We start from the raw sequence: 15147 nt of genomic DNA, 5'->3' as shown, positions 1-15147 counted from the left end.
AGTGACGAACTGCTCTACGCAGAGTTTCACCAGTTTCAATTCAAAATCCATTGGCTGACTAGTCCAGCATTGCCAGATCAGCTGTTTCTCCCTTCAGTGTATTATCACCCTAGTTATTTCAGCACAAGTTAGGAGATGACCTTCCGGGGACTATAATCTGAACCAGTGCCCTTTTCTGGCAACACGACGTATGAATTGCAGGACAGTGATACAATCAACTTGCTTGCCACGCTTTGCTGAATGAGGCCACTTTATCTTTCCCTCTACAGCTCAGAGAGGGACAGCTCCACCTTCTTCAAGGGGTAAGTGGGCATAAGCCTGTTGCCAATGTGAAAGAAGCTGCTGATAGAAAGAATAGATATGAGAGCAGACAAGGATCACAAAAGGGAATTCAGAGTTTTATTTCCAAAAAAGAGCAATGTAGTGTTGAAATAAAAATCAAGTTCAATTAGTTTTCCTCTGATTTGAACGGCTACAAAAATAGATTCTACCCAAATCCATAAAGCCAGTTAACAATACCATAACAAACAAAAACCAAAATTACTCATTCAGATACCACATACAGCAGTCACAGGAATCTAGCATATATTATTTAATGTTTTTTTTAAAAAGTAAATTTCTAAAATGTTTCTGTTAAAACTGAAATACCCATACGATTTTTAAAAAATTGTACAAAAAATAATTTTAAACCAGTTGGAGGTAACAGTGTGCGTTTATTAAAATCCTGCACCAAGGCAGTAACATTTATAATTTAAAACCCAGCCCCGTAGAAAAGAGAAATGTGCAAACATTTAAAAGTTAGGTGTACTCAGAGGCTTGTGGTGCATCAGACCTGGTGATCCACTTCTGTCCTAATGCAAGGCGGGCTCCAAGAGGAAATGTCTCTAATGAGGCACTAAAAGGGGAGGCAGAGGCAGGCATGCATATGCATGCAAGTTGCAGCTCACTAGCCTGCGATGCAGGGAGCAGTGGTGCCCTCTCCCCAGGGACGGTTTGCCCAATCAGTAGTGTTATGGCACTCAATCCAATGCCAGAAAGTCAGTGATGAATTCTGGTCAATCTGCTTTGGGATAAAAAAACGCAAAAGCCACTTTAGAAAACAGAAGTTGAAAGCTAATGAGAGCTAATGAGTTGATATACTCAACAGATTATTGCTATGAGCTCTGGCTACCTCTCCAGCTTGTTTTACGGTAAGGTTAAGAGTCAGGCAGGAGCCTTCAAAGGATTTTTATCTCTTCCTTTAAAACTGATGCAGCGTATTTATTCATGTGGCACAAGGTGTGAACAGCGCTAGTACACCACACAGCCAGCAGATTCCCATCCTGAAAATTCAGAGTTCTGCACTATCACAAAGCATTTAAATAAGCTAAATTTTATAAACAAACTTCACTCTACTTTCTGCTTCCTTTGGCTACTTCACTGGGCTTGAAATATCCTTAGCCTTACCTACCTCCTCCATTACTTAGTCCATGTCCTAATGGACTTCTTGCCAAATTTCTTTCTGCATAGCTCCTGCAAAGACACAAGAAAAGATTCATTATTGCAATGCACTATCATCCCATCCACTCCCAGCTGCTGACAGAAGACCAGGATTAGGTAGTGTCCAGAGGAAGTGTGCAGAGCAGAGCATGTCAGGCAGTCACTTATCCTTACACACCAGCAGTTACCAATCCCACCAAGCTTCCTGCATCCGTTGCAAACAGTAGTCCTTTGTCTACACTTCCGTAGCCCCTGTCACCTGAACATCAGTATTCTAGGGAGACAAGATAAAGCCCCGCACCCATGGTGGTAGCTTAGCTCTATTGTATAGGCAGAATGGGAGCAGAGATACTGAACACGTCCAAGTGACAGTGTCAAGCCAGGATTAAAACTCCAGAGTCCCATCCTCGACCAACTAAGCCCATGTGGCCTGCCCTTAGATCAGTATGGGTTGACACGAATAGAAACCTGTATGCGAATACTCAGAGTCCTGTTCCTTTGGGATGTGGGAATGTGATCTCTCCTGCTTTTCGGAGAGAAAGAGACAAAGCATTATTCATAAAAAACATCAAGGGACAACATGTGAAAGAGAACCTGCCTCTCTCTTACTATTTCCCTTTGATAGTTTGTGGGACACATACATGACCACATTCCAGCACAAAGATCCATCACGTTGGGCATCCCCCTGCTTTCAACTAGAAATGCCCTCCCTTGCCAGCACCACTCATTAGGAACAGAAGTTGGTTGATACTCACCCTCTGCCGCCCTCCAGAGTACTCTGGATCTCCTTCAGGACTTCTGGAAAGCAGAGGGTTAAAGCAGTGAGCCAAACTAGCGGAGACCTACTTTCAGGCAGCAGCCTAGCCACATTTTGAACAGCCTTTAAAACCTGCCTCCCACAACACAGAGGTCAGACCTTATAATATCATTGCCTCTTCAACGGTACTAGGTTTTTACTGAACAGGCTGGCATAAAGGACTGAAGCAGTCATTTGCCAGAGGAAATGTTGCCAGTCCCAGTGTACCAGAGCCCCAAAGGAACAGTCTGTTCCAGCTGTCATTTTACACAAGTCCTACTGGAAAGTAAAAATCCTTCTCTTACCGCAGCAGTGAATGCCGCTATGTGGAACAACCCCTGCCTGAGGTCATGACTGTCTTTCCAACCCCTCACTTCTACTGATTCATGAAGACCCAGTACTTCTACCAGACTCATGTAATTGCAGATCCCTTGGAACTGAGTACTGGAACCCACAAAATTCTGAGCAGCTTTCTTCTTTTCCCACCCAGAAAGGCACCTGCCCTGTCAGTAGCAAGACTTCATCTCACTCACTTTCGTCATTGAGTAAGGCATGTTCCATCAGCCTCCCAGACTTCCTTTCTAAAAAAAGAGTAGGAAAAAAGCTTTTACCTATCAATATTTTCCCCTCTTCATGAAATATGTGCAGTTGTGGAAACCCACAGTAGAACTAGATTTTTTTTTTTCCCTGTTAAGTACCTTTGGCTTTACTGAGTGCTTCACAACTAATCCTTAAAGCCTCTCACATACTGAATTGTATTTTCCAGCAATACTAGTTTGGCTAACAGAAGATCTCATCTGTAATTTCAGACCTTATCTTCCCACAGCCTCTTCCTTCCAGCAGAAACTACGTTCTATCCTTTCAAGGCAATCTTGCCACATGCAACTTACTTTAGAGCTAGCAACTACCGTGTCCAAGCAGGTCACAATGTCTCCCCTCATATCCCTCCTTACTTTCCCCTTTCTTAGGTAGAAAACATCAACTGTAGCAATAGGAAAGATGTTTCAGTGTTTACACATCACCATGCTACATTTAGTACAATTATTTTTTGCTTACCATCTTCTCCATAGTCACCCAAACTCCTTCCTGATCCCCTAGAAAAGGAAAGAAGGCAGAAAAACAAACACTGACTCTAAGGCATAGGGGTGCAGAGAATTCATGTATACTCTTGGCAGCTACAAGAAGTTCCAGTGCATGCTAACTAAGTGGTTCGCTGAGCAAGAATGTAGGAAGGGCTTCATCACATGTTCGTGATGCAGAAGTCTGCAGGCACCAGAGAACATTTCTAAACTTTTGGAATAAAATTCCTATAGGATCTCCATGAGTGTCAGATCTACTGTTATTTGCTGATGTTCCAAGAGGAGAGAAGGAACACTGGCTTTTCCTTCACAGAACAGCAGTTCAGCCTCACCAGTAACACACAGCCCCTGAAGTATGCAAGAGTCAGGTGTCAGTCAGACACATCATTAGGAAACAAGTAAAGCAAGCCACAGCTTACAGTTTATGACTCTAGCTTAGGGATACCAATTCCAATGCTTCACTACTTTGTCCCACCAGCTGTACTGCAAGTAGGAAAACCATCAGGGAGAAGGTTACATTTCCTCATGCCAATCCATCTAGGAATGTTGTTAACAAGGACTTCAAAGTCTTTTTTTTTTTTTTTTTTTTTTTTTTTGAAAGATGACATTCTCTATAAATACAAAACTTTGTTGGAAACAGTCAAGTAGATGTCACTACTCAGACACAGTCAGTGTGCAAGAGTTTTACAGGCTTTACCTGGATTTTCTTACAGCATTCTCCATGCCAGACTTGTTGTGCACATGATTGTTGCTTGTAACTTCTGGCATGTCCACAACACACCGGGGCTCCACTAACCATTTGGTAGAAAGGGAAAACCTCTCAAACTCCGATGGTGAGATCAGATAGAAACCTACAGATGATTGGGAATTTATAAGCAATTCTCAAGTCCAAGAATACAGTTCCAGAACTAGAGGTGATCCAAAAAAGAACAGATCTAAGCATCCTCTATGTTTGGCAGAAAGGGTTTGCATTTCCTCCTATCTAAATGAGGAGGAATCGTTGAGGAAGATATTACCCCAGTTTCCCAAGGATTGGTTAGCCTAGAGACTGGGCAATTTAAGATTATGCTGAGAGATAACTGTATTGTCCTGTGCTGACATTTATGAAAAGCAGCATAGAAAGATGTAAAAACTGAACTGCAAAGCAGCGATCCACCTTTAGCAGCCATAGAATGTTGGATCCCAGTTTTGCAATTTGAGTGTTGAGCCACAGGCATGTATAGAAAGCACAATGCAGCCACTTCCACAGTGCCTGCTGCTTAGAGAGCCTTTCTTTTGACTCCAGACGAAAGGAGGGTGGCCAGATGGAAGCTACCTATGGGACACATCCAACCTGTTATCTGAAAACTAGTGTATTCATTAACAATAATGGAATCAACTCACTTCTGCTTCTGCTAATTCATGTGTCAGTACCTGCTGGCAACTGGTACTGGCCAGAAACACATAATGGACATATTTATGTAATATTAGCGTATATACACAGCCAGTTCTAAACTAGGCCCTATAATCCCTTTTTCATTCCCGTTCTCAAACACAATAGAGGTAGATGATTTGGGAGAAGCACACCTTACCTTGGCCGTACTTGGTGAAGACGCAGGATGCAATGCCGCTCACATCCTCTTTGCGGATGCAAGGGTAGCGGATCTGTAACTTGAGGAAGGGCAGTGAGATGATCTGAATGTCTCCCAGGTTAGTCAGGACAGCCAGGTCATTTTCGCTGTAATCGTCAGTCTTGCAGCTGCCAAAGTTAGCAACAGTCACCTTTCGTACCCTACAGCCTTCCAGGGCCGTCAGCTTGAGCTTCAGTTTGGAGCTAACCTTGGGTAATGTGAATACCTGTCAATAGAAACAAGACACTGACATCTCTTTCCTGCACAATGGCAGCAGCCACACCCCAGGACATCTGCTGTTCCCTGCTTTAACAAGGTTTTCATTCACAGTGAATACACACAGGTGTAATCTAAGTCAACCTGGCCCCCTGCTCATGGGACAAGAAGTAATCAGCCAGCCAGTGTTAAAACCTGTTCTGTTCTGACATCAAGCAGTTTTACCCTTCAGGCTGCAAATTGCATTTCTCCCCTAGTTCTTTCAAAACACCTCTATATTTGGCTACAAATTATTACAGAAAAAGAACAGGGTTTACACTAACTGTGTGCTCTTCTGCATTAAAAAGCCAGGGCCAGCTTACAGCAAGCTACTTCAAGTCTTCTCTTCTATGCTGACTAGTTAGTGTGCAAAACAAGAAGCTTTTTTAGTTGCTTCATAGAAATGCCTACCAATTCCTGCTTCCGTACTAACCACAGCAAAAGCTCTTTCCCAAAAGCAGAAACAGCCTTATCCAAAGAGTATAATGTAATATAGGAATAAAATTTTTATGTTCAGCATGTGCACCACTATGCTGAATACCCAATTTGTCAGCACACCTGATTTACGGACTGCACCAAACAGAAACGCTGTTCCAGGGGTGTTATTCAGGTACAGAAGAATAAGTACTCCCAAGAGTTATGTTTCCACTGAGCACTGCTCAGTGCTTTAGCAGATTTTATGCGCAGTCCATATGCATCTCCTGGGTGATACTTACCTTAAACTGCTCTTCAGACACCACCAACAGTTGATGGCTGCCTTGCATATCAGGACTCTTAGAAAGGTCATGTGCTACTTCTAGAGGTTCTGGGAGGGGAGTGCTGCGTCCATCCAAGACGAGTATACCCACAACAGGAGCCCTGTGCATCAGCTGAATCTCTTTGGCTAGACAAGCAAGATAAAGAGGAAAATAAACAAACAGAAAAACCAAACAGGAGTCTAGTCAGAAACACTGTGTTAGAACCTCACTCACATCCTCTCAGAGCTGGAGACCTACACAATGTGGCTAGAGAAACCCTGCCTAAAAAGATTCAGTAGTTAAAGGGTATTTGGACTGAACTGGCTCATGTTAAACAGTAACTATTATTACATAAAGATAGCAGGTCCAGCTGTCAGAATAAGGTACATGTGCACTGAGGCTTTATGGTAAACTTCAAATGACAGCTGATGCAAATTTAAATTTCTGAAGTCAGTAGGAAATGAAGCTAAGGCATGTCAAGCAGTGCTGGAGCTCACTTACTCTTCAGTTCAGTTGCTGCAGTGAGCATTGCTTAGCTCAGACACTGCTACATTTAGCTCCACTCTCACTGATAAACAGCAGTGATTGAGCTACCTTGCTTTTCTGTATGAAACTCTTGGTTATATGAGTGATAGCTCAGATCCATCAGGACCTTGTTTTCACAAGGCATACTTACCCTGCTCTGCCCTGACAGGTTCATCCATCCTCCTCTCTGCTGGAGGAATACGTAAACAGAAGGCGTAGACTGTACCTCCATTGGTGCCTGCCCACAAGGATGGGCAGTGGCGGGAGCCTGGAGCAACAAGAAGGCTCATGAGCAAGGCACCATCTGTGACATCCTGGGATAACTGCTTTCCACTAGCTATACACATCCTCCCTCCTAAGTATCTTTATATTAGGGCAGACTTGCCAGGGCAACTACAGGTTCTTAGCACTTCTTTTCCAATATGTGTCCATCAGCAGCCCTCATAAAGGACATGGCTCGTGAGTAAAGGGAACAGAGTGCTCTTTTCATCAGACAGCACAATTGCTGCATCCAGTTTTCACATATTTGTATCACATATGAGAGAGTAAACTTGTGCATATCAGTTTGAGCTCTGATGCACAACCAGCCACCACCCTCACCAAAATTAAAAGGCTCTGCTGGGGCCAGGGGTGAACTTTAGAGTAATGAGACAAGGAAAAGCTTCTCCTAAAAAGTCAGAGGTCATTCCAGCACATTTGAAAACCATACATAAAGGCTGCATCCAAAGATGAACTACTACTTACTTGCCTTGGATTAGCCAGCAGCCAGAATGGCAAAATAACAATTCTGCATGAGAACATATGCTCTTGTTCTATATTAGTTTTTCAGCATAGCGCAAAATAGGACACAGGAGGTTTTCCTGGCAGTAAATCCTAATGCATTCCTTGGCAGAAGGAGGAAAAACCCATTCGGAAGAAAGGAGAGATGCTTTTTCTACTCACTGTCTCTCAAGAAGGTATCAGCAAAATATAAGGTGCGCACAAAGCCAGTGAAAGAGTCTTCTGCAGACCGGGCTTCAATCTTCCGCTGGACTGGAGCCAGTTCCATTTCCTGCAATGTGTCTTGGTCAAATTTGGCATTTGCTTCTTGCACCTTCAAAGATGAGGAGACATTTTGTCAGTCAGGCAAAGACATAGGGGAGAGAGAGATAGCACGAGTGGCAGCAATAGAAAGGGAAAGCACCATCATACCAGTGAACAGGCATATTCTGCATCATATGTTCAACTATAGACAATATGTTTTCTCTAAAAATGCGACTATTTTATCTTAACAGATAGCAGCATCAGAAGTTGCCATTTTTACCCTTATACCAGTAGCTACTGATACCATAGCAGGACTGCAGATCACCTCCTGCTCTAGGCAGTCTAATCAGGACTCTGCATGCTCCAAGCTATAAACAGACAGGACCCCAAAAAGGTGGACAGCTCACCTCTGAGGCATTTCCACTACCTCCTCGTCGCTTCCTACTGGACACCCGGCTTCTTCTGATCCGCCTGAATGACTGACGGAGGGACTTCTTCAAGGACTTCACTCGAGACAGTGGGCCTTCTAAGGCCAATTGGTCACTGGGATGCAGTGTACACCTGAAAGAGAGGGACAGTAGACACGTGGTCACTTTCTACTGGGTGGCAATCACTCCCAAAAGTCCAACAGGACACGCACAAATGTCGGAACATGCTTATATATTCTTGAAGATCTTCAAAGACAGAGTCCAATGAGGCAGGGCGTCTTGCTACACTGACCGCTCTTGAGAAATCGCATATCACGACTTGCTTTGTTAGCAATTCCAGGCCATCTTTAACAGAGGATTACCATAGACCTCCTGGAAAGAAGATACTTACTTGACAAAGACCAGTCGTTTCTGCTGGTGGTCAAAAAGCCCAAAACCATGACTGGTACCAAAGGCCACAAGCTTCCATTCAGAGTGAAGGGCCAGTGAGGTGACCACAGCTGGTGGTTGACATTGGACAAGGACAAACGGCTGAAAACCAGCTTCAAATCGAACAGGTCCATCTCGAGTCTTTAGTTTCTCGTGACCTTTCCATCGATAGCCCTCTTGGTCCTGCAGGAGATCTGCTTCAGCATGGTCCACAACATGTTGTGCATCTTCATCATTCAGTTCCATCACCAGTACCTGCAAGGAGCAGGACAAACTTTGCTACAGCTTTTACAATGCAAGCAGTCCTCCAAGCTGCAGGCCTTCTCAGCAGCTGCAAAACTATAGCATCTCTCAGGGCTGATAAATAGCATTAGATAAAGTCTAAAATACAGATTAGAGAAAGCAGAGAACCATGAAACAACATTTCCAGCAACTGGATCGATTCACCACTATAGAAATGAGTATTTCCAATTTTAACGCATCTCCGAGTTGCACTGTGACAATCTGCACTAAAAACAAGGTTTATGATGACTGTTTATATTTCAATACCTGTCCTGCTGTACCAGCTACAGCCAAGTATCCACTGTATTTACACAGGTAGATCTTCTGGATCCCAAGTCTAGGATCATCACTATAAGGGTCGAAGGTACCAACCTAGGTGAGAGAATACACAATGGCTGGTCTTTGCAGATGCATTAACTAGGACAAGAATCAAAACTCCTCAGGTTTTCAGAAAGCTTGTACAAGCAATAGCTATCTTACCTTGCGAAGTGGAGGCCATTCATCCTCACCCAGGGTGTTCATGTTGTCATTGGGATCAGCATCTGTGAGAAATACTCTCACTGTGCTTAGCTTATAAAGGAGATGTAAGCAAACACCAGATGCATCCCAAAACCGCACAGTGCCATCTTCATGCCTGTATGGGGGAGGGTTACAGAAACACACATCATATGGGAGAACAGCAAATCACCAAGACGAGAAAGATAAAACAGAGGGGAAAGAAAACAACCAAAGATTAAACCACACTGTTTACAAAGCCCAGAGCTGTGGCAACCTAGAGCTTCAAGAGAAAGATTTTTTGGGGGTTTTTTGTGGGGTTTGGGTTTGGTTTAGGTTGGTTTTTTTAAATCGAGTTTGTTCTCCATGATCTGACACCAGTGAACATTTTAAGATCACTCCAAAAAGCACCGAAAAGGAAAAAAAGCTTAGCATACAGAAGGAAGAACTCATCCTGACAAAAATACTACTACTTGGAGGGAGGGAAAGAAATCAAGCTTTAATCTTAGTTCTCCAGGTGAAAACTGGCAACATTCTTCCAACGTAAGGGTAAGAACTTCTAACAACTTGGTGCATCAAGAATGAAGTCTAATCAGCCCGCTGAAATTCTTAAAAGTGCTTTGAAAAGAAAATGATACATTTTTATGCAATGAGACAATCTCTGGCTAGCTACTTCCACCAGTCAGCTAGATCTGTTCATGCTGATCAAAACAGAGAGGAGTCCAAGCTAACCTCTTTCTTGAGATTCAGAACAGTGTAAGGTAGAGGGGAAAATGCTTCAAAACCTGCAAGATTAAGCTCCCCTTTTACATTGCTCCCTTTGAACCAGTCTGGATTACTGCCTGCACTCCTACACTGATGTTTGTGGGGGGAATGGATAACACATCAGAACTACAAATAAGCCAACTTTATAGGTTATCTGTGGACATCAGGACCTGTTTGCTCAGAAGTAGTAGAATCAGTTAGCTTTACAAAGCTAGCAGCCCAGCTTTAAGAAGTTGTATTGTGAAGCTGCAGCCTTCTCCCTTCAAGATGAGCAGACTTTAATCCCATGGGAAGGCCTCAGTTCAAAAGGAAGAACAGAAACTGGAAAGGGCTCCTTGATTGTTATCAGTTAAGTACATACCCTGTCAGAAGCAAGTCCCTCTGCGGAGGATCTGGAGCTATGTTGGTGCCACCATCAATCGGCCATGGCTACAAATACATTAAGGGAAGACTATGACTTCCTAGGCAGTGACAGTGTGAAGAGAATATGCAGTCAGCAGGAGAGCATGAACTTCAGTGCAAGTGGCAGTGAGAGAGTCCATGCTGTTAGCTTTTGTTTGGACTAGATGTTCCTGTTCTGACACCAGCTGTGCTTTTTAGAAGATATTCTACACATTTCCTCAAGAAGCTGTGCCGAAAGCTTCTAAGCAAGAAGTTTGTTACCACTGACAGCTGGGAACACTCAGACTTTCCTTCTGGCTTGTCAAAGCCTGAAAAAAATATCACATTTTAATCCCCAGTGTGAATAACTGTATTGGTGGTGCTCTGGGAAAAAGCCTTTCTTGACCCTATTAAGAGGCAGGACAACTTCTGTTGGTACTCATCCCTTCACACGCAGTCAGCAGCACAGACCACCCACATTCTGAGCAGTCATGCTGTTCTTAAATGCATGGGAACACATGTACATTTAAAACTGCCATACCATATTTGAGTAGTGAATGTTCTGCTTGCTCCCAGCACTGATAATCCTCTCCCACAGTTTCAGCGGTATGTTGGAGACATGGTGTGAGCAGGTGATGGCTGAGCAATGGAGAGAAGCCAGGTATGGAGGATGGACTGCTGGCCAGCCTGCAGTTTTCAAGTCTATAACTACCAGCTCTTCTTCTGCCAGGACAACCATAGCAGAAGGGTCATCAAACTCTGCAGAAACAAGATTCATTGAGGCTGACAAAAATGACCATCCAAGGTTAATGGAAACAAGCTTCCTGTAAGGCTTATTTGAAAACTGTTATCACAGAGCTCTACACAAACATTTTTGTTGGCAAAACCTCTAAATGCTTCTGTGTTAACTGGGCCTATTGAGGCACTAATGTTAATACATTTCAAGATACTAACAGATTTACTGCAAATTCATGTTTCTTTACACCACTTCTGGGACTGCCAGAGTGACTTTTTATAGATTCCACTGCAGAATAAAAAAATTTGTTAACAACATACATGGCTAAATAACACAAGTTCATATTCACCATTGTAACAGCGAGAACTCAAAGGACTTTATCTACAACTAATTAACAGCATGGGGTAGACAGACATGCATACATCCCAGCAGTGACCCATTTAGTACTGTGTTAGGACCACAGTCCATCTAGGCTAAGCTGCTTAAACACAGTAATGCCTTGGGTTCTGCAGAATGATTCTCTGCTTGAACTGACAAGTATTTACAATTCAGCTCTCTTACTTTTCATTTTCCCTGCTTCTCATATGTTGTGACACATCCTCTGGACTTTCTTTTTTAAAGAGTGTGTACATCATCTAATATATATTCACATGTATATTAGACAAGATTACAAACACAAGAAATCTGTTAATGTAACTTTACAGATAACACCTGACACAATCAAGAATTTAAGATTTTTCATTGCAACTAGAATTAAAGTGAAAAAAATTTAGTCTACAAGGACATTATTGCAGTAACGTTCCAAGACAGCCACAACAGCAACTGGTGGGGAAAACCAAAACCATGAATCAGTTCACACCAATAACGATTAACACAGCTACAGAAATCTAAGTGAATACACAGCTGTAATGTGTCACATCGGGGGCAGGGAGGTGATAAACAGCGAGCCATATGCAACCTAGCAGCTTTTCACTGACCTTCCCTGCTAACCTGTACTTTTACTTCCCTTCTTTAGTTGTTTGATTACCTGGAATACACTTGCAAGAAGGCACGTCTATAAGCAAGCACATACCAACGCTGTTCACTCAGCAAAATTAACTTCAAGTAATTAGTACTTGGCACCACTCTAGTTAGACACCTGAAGTTTCACCTCTGACTAGTCACAGCCATAACACACCACTAATCAGTTCAGTTTCTTCATGAAAAAATGTTTTATGTTCAGTTTTACTTTGCTTTCTTATATGTCACTATTTGCAGTTGCCTACAGGACTTCTGAATAGAACAAATAATATCATACCTGTACTACATTATGCATGATCAGCCCTGCACTCTGACAGCTGCTGCCAATATTAACCAAATATGCTCTGTTTTAACAACAATTTTTTCCATGCAAAGGCACACATCTGAGCTCATTGCTTATGGCAAGAATCTATTTTAAGTTGCTGAAGTAGCAAGCATACTAGAATTTGTCATGACTGCCATATACTCATCCACCTGCTAATTTAAAAAAAAAGAAAACAGGAAGGGCTAGCCTTTTAAAAATTGTTTCCACAGCATATTCAGCGTAGTGGAAAGTCACCAGCTACCATCATGCTGCAATGCATAAGCTTTGTGCTTATTAAATTAAGTGGCTTTGGTATACAATTAATACCTTCGTATTGCCATTGCAGGGAAGACTGCTTAAGGGCAAACAAGGCAAGCTACGTAGACCCACTAAGCTTAGGCAATCAGCCACAAGGAAGCTTGTCAACCACAGAAACCTCATTTTATTGTAAAAAAACTTCCTCATCTAAGTGCAACAGCTTCAGCTTCCTGTAGCAGCTCCTGTCTGTACCCACTAGAAGTCGTGTTAACTAAATAATTCAATCCTTGGGAAGTATAAATATAAAGCCTGTTAAGTTCAGTTACTTCATCCTAAAGAACTTCTAATAATACCCAGGAATTGAACTTTAAGTAGTCAATCTCTTGCCTAAAAAACCTCAGATTTCTTTCACCTTTAAGACTTTTGTTCCATCATCTAGAATCTCAGCTCTGACAACTTCATAGAAAGTAAAAGGGTCTAGTTTCTTTAATAATAAAAGCTAAACAGTACCTCAAGTTTAATGGCATTGTTAAGCTTGAAGGTATGTACCTATAGGTTCTGTACATTTGGAAGATGCTTATTAGGGAAAATCTATAACAACAAACATATACAGGTATTTCATTTCAATTACATTCTGCCTATTTCTTTACTGGTTTTTCAGTGACTTGAGAGGGTCTGTTAAGGTCTGGGGGGAGAGGCGAGGGGAATCCAAAAGCTGTTTCTTTATGCCTACTTTCCTAAGACAGTCCTCCCCTGGATCTGTGGTCTGCTTTGCACAATAGGCCAGAGGGAGCCAACCTGCATCCACATATTTGAATGCCCATGCCTGCACAGCATGTAGCTGGGCGCTGTCACCACCACCACTGGCAGTACATAAGACAAAAAGGTTTGGAAACTAGACTACTAGGCAAACCAGAAACTAGAAAGCCTGAGAAGATTCAGTAACAGAAGATCTGCCTACAAGCTCCTAAAAAGCTTCCAGACTGCTGCAATTTGGTCTGACCCAACTTCCAATGCTACACATTTGTGGAGCTTGAAATAGCATTTTATACTCAGTTACTTCAAGTTAACCAGAAGCATGAACTACACCAGCATTAGACAAACAGTTCTCGGGGAAAATCCTTTACAATTCCATGAAAAGAAAGAGTATTATGGCTACCATCGAAGTAAAGGCAACAAAGCTCTTCAACAGAAGCAAGAATCTGACAAGCTCTAAGCAAGCCATGGAATGAGTACTGTTCAGTTTTAGAACTATTTACATTCATGTTCACCAGCAGTAAGTAAACTAAGTTCTCTATATACTGACCCTTAGTTCTATGTCACCCTTTGCTGATTTATTACCCAGAGCTCTAGTCATAAATTCAGGTAGTAATTAAAAGAAACAGTGTCTCAGTGGGAGTAAATTCTGTTTTTAATTATTGCCTCCTTTGAAGTGCGATTTCCAAACAGCAATATTCAGATCCTCATTTCACGACCTGGTTATGTCCAGTGTCCAGCTTACACAGACATGAGCCTAAGAGATCTTTTCTCATTAATGGAGTAGCTTAATTTTTTGAGGAATGTATGGCATTTGTAACCAGCCCATTCTTTCTACCAGTATTTTACACTTCACTTTTAAATAGCAAATCTCTTTTACGGTTGGACTCAATCTTAAGGGTCTTTTCCAACTTAAATGATTCTATGATTCTCCATTAGAGTCTCAGAAAACCCCCAAACAACTGACATCCCTCACATTTCATATGCTATTTATACCAGGCAGATTCCCACATGCGTACACAGCTATTCTAATTCCTCAGTAATGCCCTTTCATCACATACCTGCAGTAGGCTCTGAACTGAAGATTATAAAGAAGTCTATCACCCGTGACGTGAAGTCAAAAGCTGTTTGCTGACTGCCATGGACAACAGAGATACTGTGCCGGTCACCATAGCTAGCCCGGGGCATCCCTCCTTGGAATATAATGTAAGGAAGCCTTAAGAGAAAGACAGTTAGAGTGGTGTATGCTGAAGTGAAGAGTAGGCAAAATTTCAAAGACATGAAGCAAGTCAAACTTTGACAAAAAATTCTTATAACATTACTCTAAAGGGCTCTTACGGTATTACGCATTGCACCCTTTAAATGCCTTTGAACATGAGAGTGAACATGCCTTTGAAGGGTGAGAGTGAAGGGATACACCACGAACTTACCCATTTTTTGTTGTCTGCCAATAGATCTTGGAGATGGCCTTGCAAGGAAAAGGACCTAAGAGAACAGAGTTATTTGCCATAATTCAAGAAGTGCATCGTTACGTTAAGAAGTTTCTTATTCTGCTTCACCTAGGTCACCTCAGCCTCCAAGGCAAGGGGAGCCACCTGAATTAGTAGGCACCACCACCACCTCCCCAGACCAAGCCACATCAGACAACAAGTCTTCTGGGACACACTGGCCACGGTACTCCTCAGTAAAACAAGGATTAGACTCAAGGGAAGTTTTGAACTATGTTGCTGATGGCTAACGGGGAGTGGAAGTGCTGTTGTAGAAGCTGATTAACTAGAAAGGATTGTTA

At 42.4% G+C, this 15147-nt stretch overlaps 1 protein-coding gene across 1 annotated transcript in view; it reads right to left on the bottom strand.

Annotated features, from left to right (window-relative positions):
- Positions 1-386: 386 nt before the first annotated feature.
- LLGL1 (lethal giant larvae homolog 1 (Drosophila)) overlaps positions 387-15147 on the bottom strand; it is a 19896-nt gene continuing 5135 nt past the window's right edge. Inside the window, exons 7-24 of the mRNA XM_009582952.1 lie at positions 14789-14843; positions 14420-14574; positions 10826-11043; positions 10265-10332; positions 9124-9277; positions 8911-9015; positions 8324-8616; positions 7921-8065; positions 7424-7574; positions 6633-6749; positions 5936-6102; positions 4926-5190; positions 4052-4205; positions 3332-3369; positions 2809-2856; positions 2235-2277; positions 1451-1512; positions 387-1063 (exon numbers count right to left, since the gene is read on the bottom strand). Of these exons, the coding sequence (XP_009581247.1) occupies positions 1056-1063; positions 1451-1512; positions 2235-2277; positions 2809-2856; positions 3332-3369; positions 4052-4205; positions 4926-5190; positions 5936-6102; positions 6633-6749; positions 7424-7574; positions 7921-8065; positions 8324-8616; positions 8911-9015; positions 9124-9277; positions 10265-10332; positions 10826-11043; positions 14420-14574; positions 14789-14843 (2246 nt within the window). The 3' untranslated portion in view covers positions 387-1055. The remainder of the gene's footprint in view (positions 1064-1450; positions 1513-2234; positions 2278-2808; positions 2857-3331; positions 3370-4051; positions 4206-4925; positions 5191-5935; positions 6103-6632; positions 6750-7423; positions 7575-7920; positions 8066-8323; positions 8617-8910; positions 9016-9123; positions 9278-10264; positions 10333-10825; positions 11044-14419; positions 14575-14788; positions 14844-15147) is intronic.

This window comes from Fulmarus glacialis, unplaced genomic scaffold (genome assembly GCF_000690835.1).
Source record: "Fulmarus glacialis isolate BGI_N327 unplaced genomic scaffold, ASM69083v1 scaffold32718, whole genome shotgun sequence".
Lineage (NCBI taxonomy): Eukaryota > Metazoa > Chordata > Aves > Procellariiformes > Procellariidae > Fulmarus > Fulmarus glacialis.
Note: the sequence above shows the minus strand (reverse complement) of the source record. Positions and strands in the feature narration are given on the sequence as shown.